Below are 14,570 nucleotides of genomic sequence, written 5' to 3'. Positions count from 1 at the left end.
ATCATCATATGACTCCTCCACAATGCATGAGAGTTTAGGTAGCAACCAGTGGTTGCTTTGTTCACTATACAGATGAGGAAAATTGGGTACAGAGAGAATGCAGGAGTGTTGTAATATTGGGTGTTTTATTTTGTTTGTCTGTTTCTGCTTAATCTTTGCAACTACGCTTTAGGCTTCTCATGAGGGCTGGAGGACCCTAGGTTCTTTATTTCCCAGAGCACCCAAAGCTGTGCTTTGCTATTCTGAAATATTTCTCTCCCAATTCTCACACCCAAGCAGTCACCAAATCCTCTGAACAAATAATTATCATTCTTTACAAAGAAAAAAAAATGAGGATTAAACTGTGAGATAACTGGCCAAGATGAAACAGCTAGTAAACCACAACCCAAAAACCTTTCCATGGCCTTTAAGACAAAAATCTAACCACATTAGCAATGTGGGTAGATACTTCGCACAGGTCAGAACGGCCATCATTAACAAATCAACAAACAATAAGCGCTGGTGAGGTTGTAGAGAAAAGGGAACCCTAGGACACTGTTGGTGGGAATGCAGACTGGTGCAGCCACTGTGGAAAACAGTATGGGATTTCCTTAGGAAACTAAAAATGGAACTGCCTTTTGACCCAGTGATTCCACTGCTGGGATTACACCCAAAGGATCCTGAAACACCTATTAAACATAATTTATATAAACAGAATCCTGAAACTGTGGTACATTTACACAATGGAATACTATACAGTAGAAAGGAAGAAGGAACTCCTACCCTTCACGACAGCATGGATGGAACTAGAGAGTATTATGCTATGAGAAATAAGCCAGGTGATGAAAGACAATACCACATTATCCCACCTATAACTAGAAACTAATCAACAAAGCAAATAAATGAACAAAAAAGAACCAGAGACATGGAAATAAAGAACAAACTGACAGGGATCAGAGGAGATGGCGGAGGGGGATAATGGAGGAAAGAAGGGGAAGGGTCAAGGAACTTGTACAAAGGACCCATGGACAAGGACAATGGGGCGGGAAATGTGTTAGGGAGAGCAGGTTGGATGGGGCAGGGGAGAACAACGGTGGGAAAAATGGCGATAACTCTAACTGAACAACAACAGATAAATAAATAAATAAAAATTCAACATGAAAAAGATAAAAATAAACAAAAATAATGAGATGATCATTCTTACACATATATATCGTTGTCATTTGTTTGGTTATAACTTAAGGAAAAATTTCACAGAAATGCTTATATTTTCACCAGCAGGGCCAGAACTTCCCTATTGTCAAAAGAGCATATTCTTTCCCAGCTGCCTATATTTGCTTACCTAACAACTTTATAAAATGGAGTCTCTTTTTCTTCTAACTTACATTCCCATTAAATTCAGATTTCTTCGTATAGTTTTAACATACATGGGCATTTTTGTGAGTTGGTCACCAGTGTCTTTTGACCTTTATACTTTTAGTGAAATAGTCACCCTTATTTTGTTGATCTGTGGGAGCTCTTTATAGAGGAAGAATAGTAATTGAGCCGCGTGTGCTCCACTCATGTGTTTTGTTGTCGTCGTTGGTTTTTGATTTTTATGGAGTGCCAAGTCTTTTGTTTAAGGCTGCTGGCTTTGTCGCCTTAGACGTATATTTCTGTTCTAAATGGACCACCCTATTTCCAAAGTCCGGATATAATTACGTGTTTAAGGTGTAAATTAGAAGCAGTATTAATTTTTAGAAATAGATGGAGCTGTGATTATATCTTGGGTCTTTTTTGGGGGAAGAGTCCTCTTGGTAACTGGGTATACATTTTAAAGATTTCTGCACAGCCCTGGTACAATATACAACTATTGTAGAAGGCATAGTTTAATTCAGGACATAGTTATAATACTGTTTTAACTACTCTACCCAGGCTTTAAAATGAATGTTGGTATAAAAAAATTGTTGATATAGTCTTTGAATATTCTTATATACATTTAAGCTCATCTTGCAGGACGGAATTTACTGTATATGGAAAATAGAATTTTTGAACTTTTTTTAAGTGGAAGATTAGAAAATAATGTCATTATTATTATTTAAATTTAGTTTTCATTTTTAAGAACTTAAGCATAGTTGAAATTCTTCATAAGATAAAATTTTACAAGAAATCTAAGCTTGGGCTTATCAGCCTTAATCACGCATTTCATCAGACTTGTGTTTTTCATTTCAACTTCTGGTCCTTTCTTGCATTTAGACTGGCTTTGAATATGAACTTGCATCAACTAACAGACTTTTCAAGTAGGATATGATTTTATAAACGACAAGATAAAGAGAAATGCTGTGGTCTTCCCAAAGAGTTTCAGAGACAGTATACATTAACTATAATTTAAAACATTTGCATATAGGATGAAAATGGAAAGTTCTATAATAATTAAACCTCTTGGAGAAGTTATATTAGAAAAGATTATAGTCAACCTTGTCTAGAATAAGTAAACTACACATACATTTATGGAAGTCTTCTAAATAATAACCATTTATGTTAATGATTCTGACCTCGCAGAGCAGCCACTATTACGGTATCGGTGGACATATTTTGAGTACATGCATCACACAGGTCCTGGGAAGGCTATCACAGGTTTGAAGTCTGGCTTCCATGGGATTTTAGTATAATTACAAATTTATACAATCAGTTGCTCTAATGCCTTGCGAATAAAATTTCTTTTCACATTGCATGTACAGGTGGAATCGGTGAGGCTATGAAGAGCTGATTGTCTCTGCTCTCATAAAAGACAGAGCCTACAGCAGTGGTGGCAGCAGGATGGGCCCCGAGGAAGGGGTGCAGAGCCAGGCTCTCTGATCCTGTTGCCAGCACCCACTGGGTTTAAATCACTAGCCCCATGATGACCTGAAGAACAGTGGTCTGTCCAATCTTATTTTCCAAATGTTCAGCTTTCTGGCTCAAGACTTCTAATCACTATATCTGAAAATATATCCATTTTTCCTTTATCTACTCATCTATATCTCACACATACCTCTGTACTACAGCGAGACAATCCCTAATTTACATTCAGGGGATTTGCCACTGCCTTAGGTCTAGATTGATTCATTGTCTGAGTCGATGCATAAATACCTACTTTCAAACAGTATTTGGTCTTTAACCACTGAAGTGTCCAACCTTGGACATACTCTGTACACTGTTCATACACATGCAGAAGGTAGGTGGAAAGTACACTTTTCAGTAGAAGTCATAGATCTAACATCCATGAGAAAAGGAAAACATTTTTGAACCTTCCAAAAGGATTCTAGAATCTTTTTAAAAGAGGTCTGCAGCAATATATTCAATATACTATTACAAGTTGACGTTTGTGTTTCTAGAGAAATGTTGGCTAGAATTGGCACACACTGGCTTTGTAGGAGACAATAAGTCTGCTAGGTCAGTCCTTTGCACATAGCTGAAGACCTGAAACCAAATCTGAGAATTCAGCCTATTGTCCACGGCATGAGTGGCACATACCACGTGGTACTCGCATTTATACTTCTCCCAAGTCTCAGAAATCACAATTTATTAATATATATACAGAATTTATATATAAACAGAACTTATATATATGTGTGTGTATATATATATATATTTGTCTCAGATACCAATGAAGCATTACATGTTTAAATATTGTGCTCTCATTTGATATATAATTTGACTGCATGCATTTGCAATTAGAGGTTTACCTTTGATTACTATAAATTCTAGTTCATTCCACGACTGTATTTGCCTTATGATCGGTAATACACATCCCAAGATAATTTCTATGGTAGCCGTTCTATGTTACTGTACTTGGATGTTACAAATGTAAAAGTTCTTTGTTTCACCCAAAACTTCCAAATTAAGTAAAAGTAAATGAAATTGTTGCCATTTTCAGGACAGATGATATTTTACTTAGAATAATGTTACCTCTAAAAAACCAAAAACAAAAAATTAAAATCCTTTGCCTATTTTCAGTTGAATATTTACGGTTTGATCAAAGAACCAGCAATGCCGTCGCCTCACCCATCATTATGTTATTACTCTGCTCACAGGTGAAAGCATTTTAAATCCTAAAAGAGAAGTGGAAGGCGTAATAATATTATGATGGGGCTGGCAGACGTAATCAGTGTACTGAACCTTCTCATTTTTACCGAATATATTTAAAGGAGTTTATGATTCTTCCTTGACTCTTTAAAAGGTAAAAAGATTTATTCCAGAGGAAAAATAATCCAAAGACTGGTAGACAACTTTTTGTTCTTATAGGAAGAAATCAATTGAAATTCAAATGTTAATATGTTTTCTCCAAACTACATAATTTCAATAAAACTGCCTGAAAGAAATCTGGACTAGATGATAAAATATGTACGTGTATGAGTGCCTATCACATATAAGAATGATTCATTTGCAATGACAGCCAGTAGACCCTGCCTTTCTGAATAATATGAATCCATCTGTGGCCCTTCAATTAGATTTTGGCTATGCAAGATTTCTCTAGATGTATTTGACTTTAATGTTTCACATCCAAGATAACGTCTACAGTACTTCCATCGTGACAAAACAATTTTAGCAACACATCTGAATTTACTGTCAGATAACTGGTCATCTCAAATGACAACTGACTTTTCCATTGAGGCTCACATTTTTTAGGCAATTTATCTCATTCATTTCTTCATTTATTTTTTCCCAGATAATATATTTTGGAACCTCTGATTTGTTTTTTTAACACATTTGTTAAATAATAATTTTGGTAGGTTTCAGTTGTACCACTGAAATAATTAGACTAAAGGGTGATGAATCTGGATTGTAATCAATAAGCAAGTGTTCAAACACTGCATTTAACCACTACGCAATTAATCAAAGGAGAGAAAGGATATGTGTGCAGTATTGAGATTGCAATTTCCCACTAAAAAAACATGGGAAGCAATTCGTGGTAAGCATTTAAAGTGCCACAGTGATATATTTCAAAGGACACAATGTAAACTCATTTTGAGCCATTAACTCACCCAAGACTGTGAGCTCCGCAGAGGCACTAATATTCTCATTTTTATATGTGACAACACAGGTGTAAGTTCCGCTGTCATCATCTGTCACGTTGGAGATCAGCAAGTTGCTTCCACCCAATAATGAATACTTTTTGGACCTGTAAGACATAACACATATGAAATTCGAGAGTAAATTAACGTATGTATATATTAGCCAGGTACTCAAGGGTTTGGATGAACTCCGCAAAAGCACAAATTATAAAACTGAAAAGAAGCTCCATATCATGGGGGCTTGATAATACCACCTTTATTACTCAGAAATTCATTCAAGGTAAACCCCTCCCATTGGAAGTCTGTGTGCAGTGATCAAAGTAGATTAAACTGGATCGAATGTCAGTGCTGAGAAGAGATTCATAGATAATCTGGTCCTGCTCTCTCATTTTGAATTTGGAAACTGCAAGGTCCAGAGAAGTTGTTCCCCACATCAGAAGTCAATGTCCTTGGGCCTGCCCTTCAATTTAGTAATCTCTGCACAGCCTGGTTATGTTCAGGCAACGCGTCTTGACACGCTGAAGATGGAAATGGATTTCCGGCAGGCTTATGGTGATACCATACCATTTATTGTTGTTACAGGACTAAATATTTAAGGTAGATGAAATTTAAAGATTAACCTATTGTCTATGAACCTATCCCATCATAGAAAATAAATGTGTTAAAAAGGAGCACGCCAAATCTCAAAATCAATGAAATTAATTTCTTAAGTGAAACCCATTTAATCAAAATGTTTCAGACTAAGTGTTCCATCCTATTAAGAGTTTAATTTCTAACTATGCCTTAATACTAATGTCCAGTAATTCAAAGCCAGATAAGTTCTTTTCCTGCCTTATCTCAAACATTTGCTATAGATAAGATGGTGAGAGATATAATTGAAGCTAACAAAAGTTATACAGACCCAATGTATTTGAAAGCTATATTTTGAATTTCAGAAATTTTGGTTTCTTAAGAAATATTTCACTCTCTATACCACTTCCTTAGGATGAGATCCTTCAAAATGCCTTTGCTGAAGACTCTTTGGGCAGGACCATCTCAGTGGCAACCTGGCTTTTAAAGTTTCCTCTCCCAATTGATCTCATGGATTTTGAATGTTCCCCACACCATGTCTTTTATATACCGTATAGGTCTCTCTCTTTATATGTATATGTCTTTCCTATACTGTATAATGTCAGAAAATGTAGAAAAATATTTAATTATTATCAAAACTCCTAATCATTGTAGGTACCTACATTAAGCTAGACAAAGATACACAGTCATGCGCACTACCCGAAACTCCCACATGAATAGTTACCTGAGTTGGATGACTTCCTCTCCTCGTAACCAGGTGAAGCTCGGGGGAGGGTAGCCGGAAACACAGCACTCCAGGACGGCGTCTTTGCCTTCGATGGCTACCACACTGGACGGTCTCTGCAGGAAATACAGCTGCCTATGCAGTCCTGGGTCTGTGAGAGAAAAAAAAAACATGGAATTGCATCTTTTGTGAAAAGAGTGCAAAGAGAAAGAAGGTACAGGAGCTCGGGTAATTTTATTCTCCTAGCACCACTGTGGTGGAGAAGGACAGAAAAATGGAAAGATGCCATTGGAACTTAGGAAATAAAGTCCTTAAAGAGTTTTTCCATGCTTGGTTTCTAGAATTATGATGTTAGAATATTCTAAGCTGCTGATGACACCAGGGTATAAGGCAATGGGGGAAGCATGACACTACATGTCACTCATCGGGGCCACGGACCTGGTTGTTTTGTCATTATTAGAGAACACAGCAATATTATCAGTGACTTTTCTAAATGTTACCACTTTTTGATATATACAGTTTGCCTGCCTCTAATGTTGATTGTACTTCCTTCTACTTGGTTTATCGCTTCTGTGGATTGGGAAGCAAGATAAACAAACATGTTAGAATTATGTTAAATAACATACAAGTACAGAGGATTAGAATATAGAAGGTACTGAGAAAATGCCTGCTGTCTTCAAAAAACAGGTTACCCTAATGTTTGTTTCTATAACAAGGGTTGGTTGTTTCTAAGTCTTCTTCTTATTTTTAATTTTTAATAACTTTACAAAGACTGGGTTTTTCCCTAGAGCGGAGGCTCTGGGTAATGAAGAGATTCCTGCAGCCTTGGGCATCTCCCAGTGCATTTTGTAGTTACACATATCTCAGTATTCTTTTACTAGCAGGTAACCAAAACAGCATCTGTTCAACCCAGGGACTCATTCCCTTCATCTTACAACTCATTTGATCCCAGCTTGCTAGGATTACATCAAGAGGGATAAGGAAAAAATTCCCCAAATCCTAAGCACAGGTTTCAGCACTGTCAAGAGCAAGCCCTGTGAAAGTTAAGAGGGTCTCTTCCACCTGTCTTAAAAACCCCACTCCCTGCCAGGGACATACCACCACAAGCCACATGGTTGGGTGGGCTGGGAGGAAATCCTCCCAGCGGTGGCAACATCCTCTGACTTATCTGCTGACTAAATTTCTATCACTCAAAGTTCATTTTTTAAAAAATATAAAATGCTACATGTCCAGATCCCCATTAAACCCACACCCCTTGACGAAGCTTTATTTTAGGCCATTTTCAACTTAATGTATTAAATAGGATTAGAATGAAATTGGTTATATTGCAAACTCAAAGTAAAACCTTGAAGTAAAGAAAATGAGGCAATGGGATCTTAAAAGCTAGGTTAGGGGTGGAGGAAGAATGGGCAAGGGAGGTAAGTCCAACTGACCACCGTGGGTCAGGGCCTGGGCTGTGGGAGGGGGACTGGAAAGAAGGGACACGGTTGCTCATCATCCTTGGCCTGACCCAACTCCACAGCTGTTGATCACAGGTCAATAAAAAGCACATCAATTCTCCGGTTAATGGGTAAAATAGTAATTGTCATCTAAGGTACTCTTGGCACAAAAAAGAGAAATTCATACTTTCCCTGTCTTCTCATAAGTGTTTCTGGTTGTTACAGCAACAAAAATAAATATTCTTCACAATGAAAATATTGAAAGAGTTTCCTAAATGTGTTAATCCTTATTAAAACAATATTGTAGAGAAATCTCTCAAAAGTTTTAAAAATTGTTGGGGGTATATGTCATTTCCCTTCTTGAAAAGTGATCTTTCAAATCATATGAAAATTTTTTGAAGGATAATATTGTTTAAAAATAAATTTTCTGAAATAGGTTCCCCAAATTTGCAATTATAAATAATTATCCTTATAATGGAAGCCTATTCATTTGAATGCTTTCTTCCACCCCCTGTTCCTCAGCAGAAATGTCTCAGCGATATGGATGGTATAACACTATAGAACACATTATAATATACTATGTTATATATCACAGTATACTATAGAGTATACAAGGGGGGGACTCAAAAAACCAGCATTTATTTATAAAAAATTGTGTATTTATTCTTACATGTTTAAACTTCAGTCACCTTCCAAATACTTTCCATTGGGCGATTTAAAGTTGTGAGTGTGCAAAAAACAATTTATTCTTGTATTATTTATTAATTATATTTTCTATATGAACAACCAAAAACCTACTTTTGTCCACCCTGTATATTTTGGATATGTGTCTTTTATCAGATGTTTGTTTTGCAAATACTTTACAAGTCTATGGTTTGTTTTTCTCATTCTCTTAACATTGTCTTTTGCAGAGCAGAAATTATTAATTTTCACGAAGTCCAACTTATCAGTTTGTCCTTTCATGGAATGTTTTATAGGCAATGTATCTAAAAACTCATTTTCAAAACTAAGATCACCTAGATTTTCTCATGTGTTACCTTTTAGAAGTTTTTATAGTTTAGTGTTTTATATTTAGGTCTATGACTCATTTTGAGTTAATTTTTGCAAAAGGTATAAGGTCTGTGTTTAGTTCCTTTTTTTGCATACAATGTGCAATTGTTTCAGCATCGTTTGTTGAAAAGATGATCCTTTCTCCATTGACTTGGTTTTGTTATTTCTCCAAGATCAGTTGACTGTAAGGGCCTGTTTCTGGGAGCTCTACTTCCTTTCATTGATTTAGTTCCCTATTATTATGCAAATAGAATACTCTCTTGACTCTCATAACTCTGTAACAGCCTTGATGGCAGGCAGTGTGTACCCTCCGACTTTCTTCTTCATGTTGCACTCAATATTTGGGGTCTCTTGTCTTTCCATGAAACACTCAGGATCAGTTTATTGCGATACAGAAAATAACTTGCTGGGATTTTTGTCTATTTTAAAATATCAGGCATTACTAGGCTCCAATGGCTACAAAGGGACCATCTGCTCTTACTTTTTTAGACAGAGTAAAAACATTCCAGAATCTTGACCTGGCCCATTTCACTTATGTGTATTACCTTTGTGGCTCCATAGTCATTGAAACCTGTGACCCTAGTCATTCATATGGAAATGTCAGCTTTTTTTCTTAGGGTTATGTTGGTTAATAAAATTATATAGGTTTCAGGTGTGCAATTCTATAATACAACATCATATATTGTTTCATGTGTTCACCACCCCAAGTCGAGTCTTCTTTCATCCTTTAACCTCTTCTACATCCCCTGACCCCCTTTCCCTCTGGTAATCACCATACTGATGTCTGTGTTTAGTAAGTTTTATTTGTTTGTTTGGGGTTTTTTTTGTTTGTTTGTTTCTGCTATTGTAGTTTTTGGTTAATCCCTTTGCCTTTATCACCCAGCCCTGCAAAATGCCTCCCCTCTGATGGGTGCCAGTCTCTTCTCTATCTATGATTCTGTTTCTGTTTTGTTAATTTATTTTGTCCATTAGATTCTACATATGAGTGAAATCATATGGTACTTGTCTTTCTTTGACTGGTTTATTTCACTTAGCATAATGCTCTCCAGGTCCATCCATGATGCCACAAAGGGTAAGATCTCCTTCTTTTTTATAACTGACTATTATTCCATTGTGTAAATGTACCACAGTTTTGTATCCACTCATCTACTGGTGGGCACTTGGGCTGCTTCCAAATCTTGGCAATTGTAAATAATGCTGCAATGAACATAAGGGTGTTTATGTTCTTATTCCCAGAAGTAAAATCAGTGGGTGATAAGGTAGTTCCATTTTTAGTTTTTTGAGGTAACTCCATACTGCTTTCCACAGTGGCTGCACCAGTCTGCATTTCCCCACATCCATGCCAACACTTCTTTTGTTGATTTATTGATGATAGTCATTCTGACAGGTGTGAGATGGTATTTCACTGTGGTTTTAATTTGCATTTCTATAATGAGTAGTGATGAGTAGCATTTTTCGTATGTCTACTGGCCATCTGTATATCCTTTTTGGAGAAATGTCTGTTCAGGTCCTTGGCCCATTTTTTAAATTGGATTGTTTGTGTATGTGTGTGCATGTGTGTTTGGTGTTGAGTTGTGTATTATAAATTTTGGATATTAACCCTTTATTAGATGTATCACTGGCAACTATGTTCTCTAATTCAGTGGGTTGTCTTTTCATTTTGTTGATGGTTTTCTTTGCTGTGCAAAAACTTTCACTTTGATATAATACCTTTTGTTTATTTTTCTTTCATTTCTATTGCTCAAGGAGATAGTTTAGAAAAAATATTGCTATGAGTGATGTCTGAGATTTTGCTGCCTATGTTTTCTTCTAATATTTTTATGGTTTCATTTGTGCTCTAACATTTAAGTCTTTAATCTATTTTGAGTTTATTCTTATTATGGTTTACTAAGAAAATGTCAGCTTTTGGCAGAGAAATTATGTTTCAAATACATCTCTCTAACCTAATAAATTATAATATTATAGAATTTCCAAAAAAAGATAATAGAGATTTTTAATAGAAAATAGTTCATATGTTTCAAAACATTGTGATAGATTAAATATAACCACAAATTATTGAGTCCTCCAATCCAGAACTGAGGATCTAGTTCCTTATGATCTAAATGTGGCCTGGCTCTGGGCCTTGTTTAGACTGCGGTGCGAGTTGCACTGTATGAATTCTAGAGCCAAGGCCTCAGGAGGTCTTACAATTCCTGCCATGTCTCTTTCTGAGACCACCTTCTTAGTCCAGACAGCTGGAGAATGAGAGTCGCTGAGACCCCCCAGCCTAAATTAGCACCTACTGACAGACTAGTGAGTGAGGCCATCTTGAACCTTCCACCTCGGCCAAATGCACGTGAGTGAATCAGAGTAAAACCAGCAGAATGGCCCCTAGGACAAACCCCAGAATCAAAAGAGATAATAAATGGTTTTACGTCACTGAATTTTGAAGTGTTTTGTTATGCAGCAGTAGATATCTGAAACATCACACATGAGAGTAGAAACAAATCAAACCCATCCCAGTGACTTAAATTACCAAGTTACCTTTTTAGAAAATATATGTTTCTTTGTTTGTTTTTGTTTGATGTTTGGTTTCTGTTTTTGTACTATTAAGGTAAGTTTGGCTATTTACACAGACATTATGAAACTTGACATCTGCCTTATTTCTCTTTCTTAAAATGTGATTTTTTTAGAGTAGTGACAAGAAAGTATATTTGTTTTAAAATAGGGAAGATAGGAGTACAATTGCTAAGGTTATAATTGTATAATTGTACAATTGCTAAGGTTATATTTGTAGAATGGAATTACAAGCAGTTTTTATTTTCATCTTTGGATTTTTCTATAATCTAAAGATTTGTATAGGTACATGTATTATTTTTAGAGTAAAGAGTTATTTTAACCTCTGGTGTTGCCAAGTGGATGGAATTATACAAGGAACAAAGAAATTTTAAGAGTTAATCACTAAAACACAAGACAAGTATAGTAAGAGTAAATGAAAATTTCTCTCTAGGCTTATAATAGTACGGCTGAAAAAGCAATGGGAACAGTGAACTTGAAATTCTAGATCATGATGACTTACTTTTGTTGACTAAATTGATTTTAATGGAACTTTGATAGAATTAGCAATTATTCATAGAAAATTATTTTTGTTCTCACTATATAGGCTCTAACTATTCCGATCCAAAGGGATCTATTCAGCTAATAGGACATGACAGTTTTTTCCAGTGAATCAATGGACATGATTTAATCACAAGAAATGGCATCATGATTTAATCACAGGAACGTTCTATTTCTATCTATTGGGTAATGGCTACTGAAATGGTCACATTATTTTTATTCTTTAAACTGTACATGCTTCCTATACTCTGAGATACGTTTACTCTGTTTTAAGATAAAAATGGAAGAAAAGTGCAAGGGTGGACTCTAGAAAACACATTTGCCATAACTTTAAAATCAAACCAGCCAAAACGTACTGTTTTTCTAATGCAAAATTTTTATGTTAAAAACTCCAAAAGCCAAACTTCTTAATATGATGCTCATGGATGTGAATGCAGAAAAATCACACAACCAGTTTTGCTAAATTGATTACAAGCAGTTGTGATTTTTTTAACTAAAATTTTTTCATTTTTATTTTTCCCCAATTGGGAGGGAGATGTTAGTCTGATTCTCTGTCCTGATTTCATTGTCAGCTTGGTGGCGGTACAGCTCATTCTCCTCACAGAGCAAGTGGGTAGGACATAAATAAGGGGAAGACAGTCCTCATGCGGACTGATCTCTGACCTACACAGAGTGCACTAAAATGTAGAAACACCTTGTGCCAAAATGCTGATTTTGCTTATGCTTTTCTTCTTTCATTCTAACTTTTTTAATGGACAACTTGGCCTACTTTAGCTTAACCTGTTATTTGAGTTAGAAAGAAATGATCTAGAATCATTGGGAAAATGAATGATGGTGTAAACAGTAGATCTCAAACTGTTTGATCTCAGGAACCATTTCCCCTCTTAAAATTTATTGAGGACCCCAAACAGCTTTTATGTAGGTTATATGTAGAAACACTTACCATATTAAAATTTTCAAAATCAGATACTGAAATAAAGAACAAAATGACAGTGACCAGAGGGGAGGGAGAGGGAGGTAATGGGGGAAAGAAGGGGAGAGGTCAAATCAAGGAACCTATATAAAGACCCACGGACAAAGACAGCAGGGTTGGGGGAGGATTGAATGTAGGGGGAGTGAATGTAGGGCAGGGGAGAGTAATGGGGGAAAATGAGGACAACTGGAATTGAGCAACAAAAAATTTTTCAAAATGAGATATTTAAAATATTTATTTATTAAATATTTATTTATACCTTACCAAAAATAAGGTTTTGTTTAAAAAAAAACCCTCTATTTTCCCAAACAAAAATGTTAATGAGAATAGTAGTACTTTATACAGGTGAGGCAAAAATAGGTTTACCATTGTGAGTACACATAACACAGTTTATTCTTGTATTATTATTTATTAATTTATTATTTATTATTTATTATTTATATTGCTTTCCATTGAACAACTGTAAATCTGCTTTTGCCCTACCATGTCACTTTGTAAATCTTTAAATGAGTGATTTAACAGAAAATAACTAGCATATTGTATTACTCCCTGCAGCCACTTTGTTCTGATATGTTGATCTGGTTGAATTATACATGAAAATAACTGAGTTCCACAGATACGCAGTTAGAAAAGCATGACACATTTTAACAGTGTTTTCAGATAATTGTAGATTCTATCCTTTAACTCTAAGCCAAAACTCAATAAGTAATTTCTTGGAAGTTAGTTGTTATGTGGAATCTGACACCATATCGATAGACATTTTATGTTATGCTATATAAAAATCCATTGGTCTATCTTGCATTTTGAATACATCTTTTACCCACGCGTGATTTTGTCACATCGATCAATGGTAATTTGGGATGGTACATGGAATTAGACAGATCTTCCAACTGTTGACACGTTCCATTATACACTATCAAAAAATCTCATTTGTTACTATCACCACCAATCCCATGGAAAGGCCTTTTAAGGTGGCAAAGCTGTCAAGCTCCCAGTAGTGGAAACAAGTTTTCCCAATTTCTAATTTAGCCTAAAAGCTGGAATCCATCCTTGGCAGCAAATACTACTTACCTTGAACTGACTGGTTCGCTTCATTCATTTTTGAGAAAATGTCTAACTAGTACTCAAGTCTGAATAGCTACAGTTTTTCTATTGATTGTCCTTTCAAGTAAAAATGGTGTGCCAGCAGGAAAAGGGTAGCTAATTGAGCTTGTAACTGAAATGTTCACAGGTGTTTATCCTTCAAAAACTCATTGTCCATTCATCTCCTTCATGAGTATTTTCCATTTGAACATACAGACTATTCAAAAGATGTGTATTTAAAGACTGAGATTTAATATAATAATTTTTATTGCTTCATCAAAGACATTCTTAGGTCAACATAGTGAAAAATATATAGATGTAAACAATACATGTATATGTATGTATATTTAACACAATCTGTAAAATAGATTTCACCTCCCAGATCTCCTGAAATCATCTCAAGAAATGCCATAGATCACACTTTGGGAACTGATGTAAACATGGTCTCACCAAATTAGCTGTTCTTCTGAGACATTCAACAAGTCCATTTCCTTTTAACATGGGAATAGTTTTACATTTTTCAAGTAGAAATCGATCAATATACTTCCTCTTCCTCCTCTTCCTCTTCATCAAAATCATCAACAACATCATTATTTTGCATTTTGGCAGGAAGTACAAAA

The 14,570-nt window shown here is 35.6% G+C and overlaps 1 protein-coding gene across 2 annotated transcripts in view; it reads right to left on the bottom strand.

Moving 5' to 3' along the window:
* DCC (DCC netrin 1 receptor) overlaps positions 1-14,570 on the bottom strand; it is a 995,961-nt gene that overhangs the window by 503,687 nt on the left and 477,704 nt on the right. For both annotated transcript variants that reach the window (XM_024580416.3, XM_045188039.2), the window contains exons 4-5: positions 6,310-6,460; positions 4,986-5,122 (exon numbers count right to left, since the gene is read on the bottom strand). In XM_024580416.3, the coding sequence (XP_024436184.2) occupies positions 4,986-5,122; positions 6,310-6,460 (288 nt within the window). The remainder of the gene's footprint in view (positions 1-4,985; positions 5,123-6,309; positions 6,461-14,570) is intronic.

Source organism: Desmodus rotundus, chromosome 10, assembly GCF_022682495.2.
Source record: "Desmodus rotundus isolate HL8 chromosome 10, HLdesRot8A.1, whole genome shotgun sequence".
Taxonomy (NCBI): domain Eukaryota; kingdom Metazoa; phylum Chordata; class Mammalia; order Chiroptera; family Phyllostomidae; genus Desmodus; species Desmodus rotundus.
The sequence above is the reverse complement of the archived record's forward strand: the minus strand, read 5'-3'. Positions and strand labels throughout refer to the sequence as shown.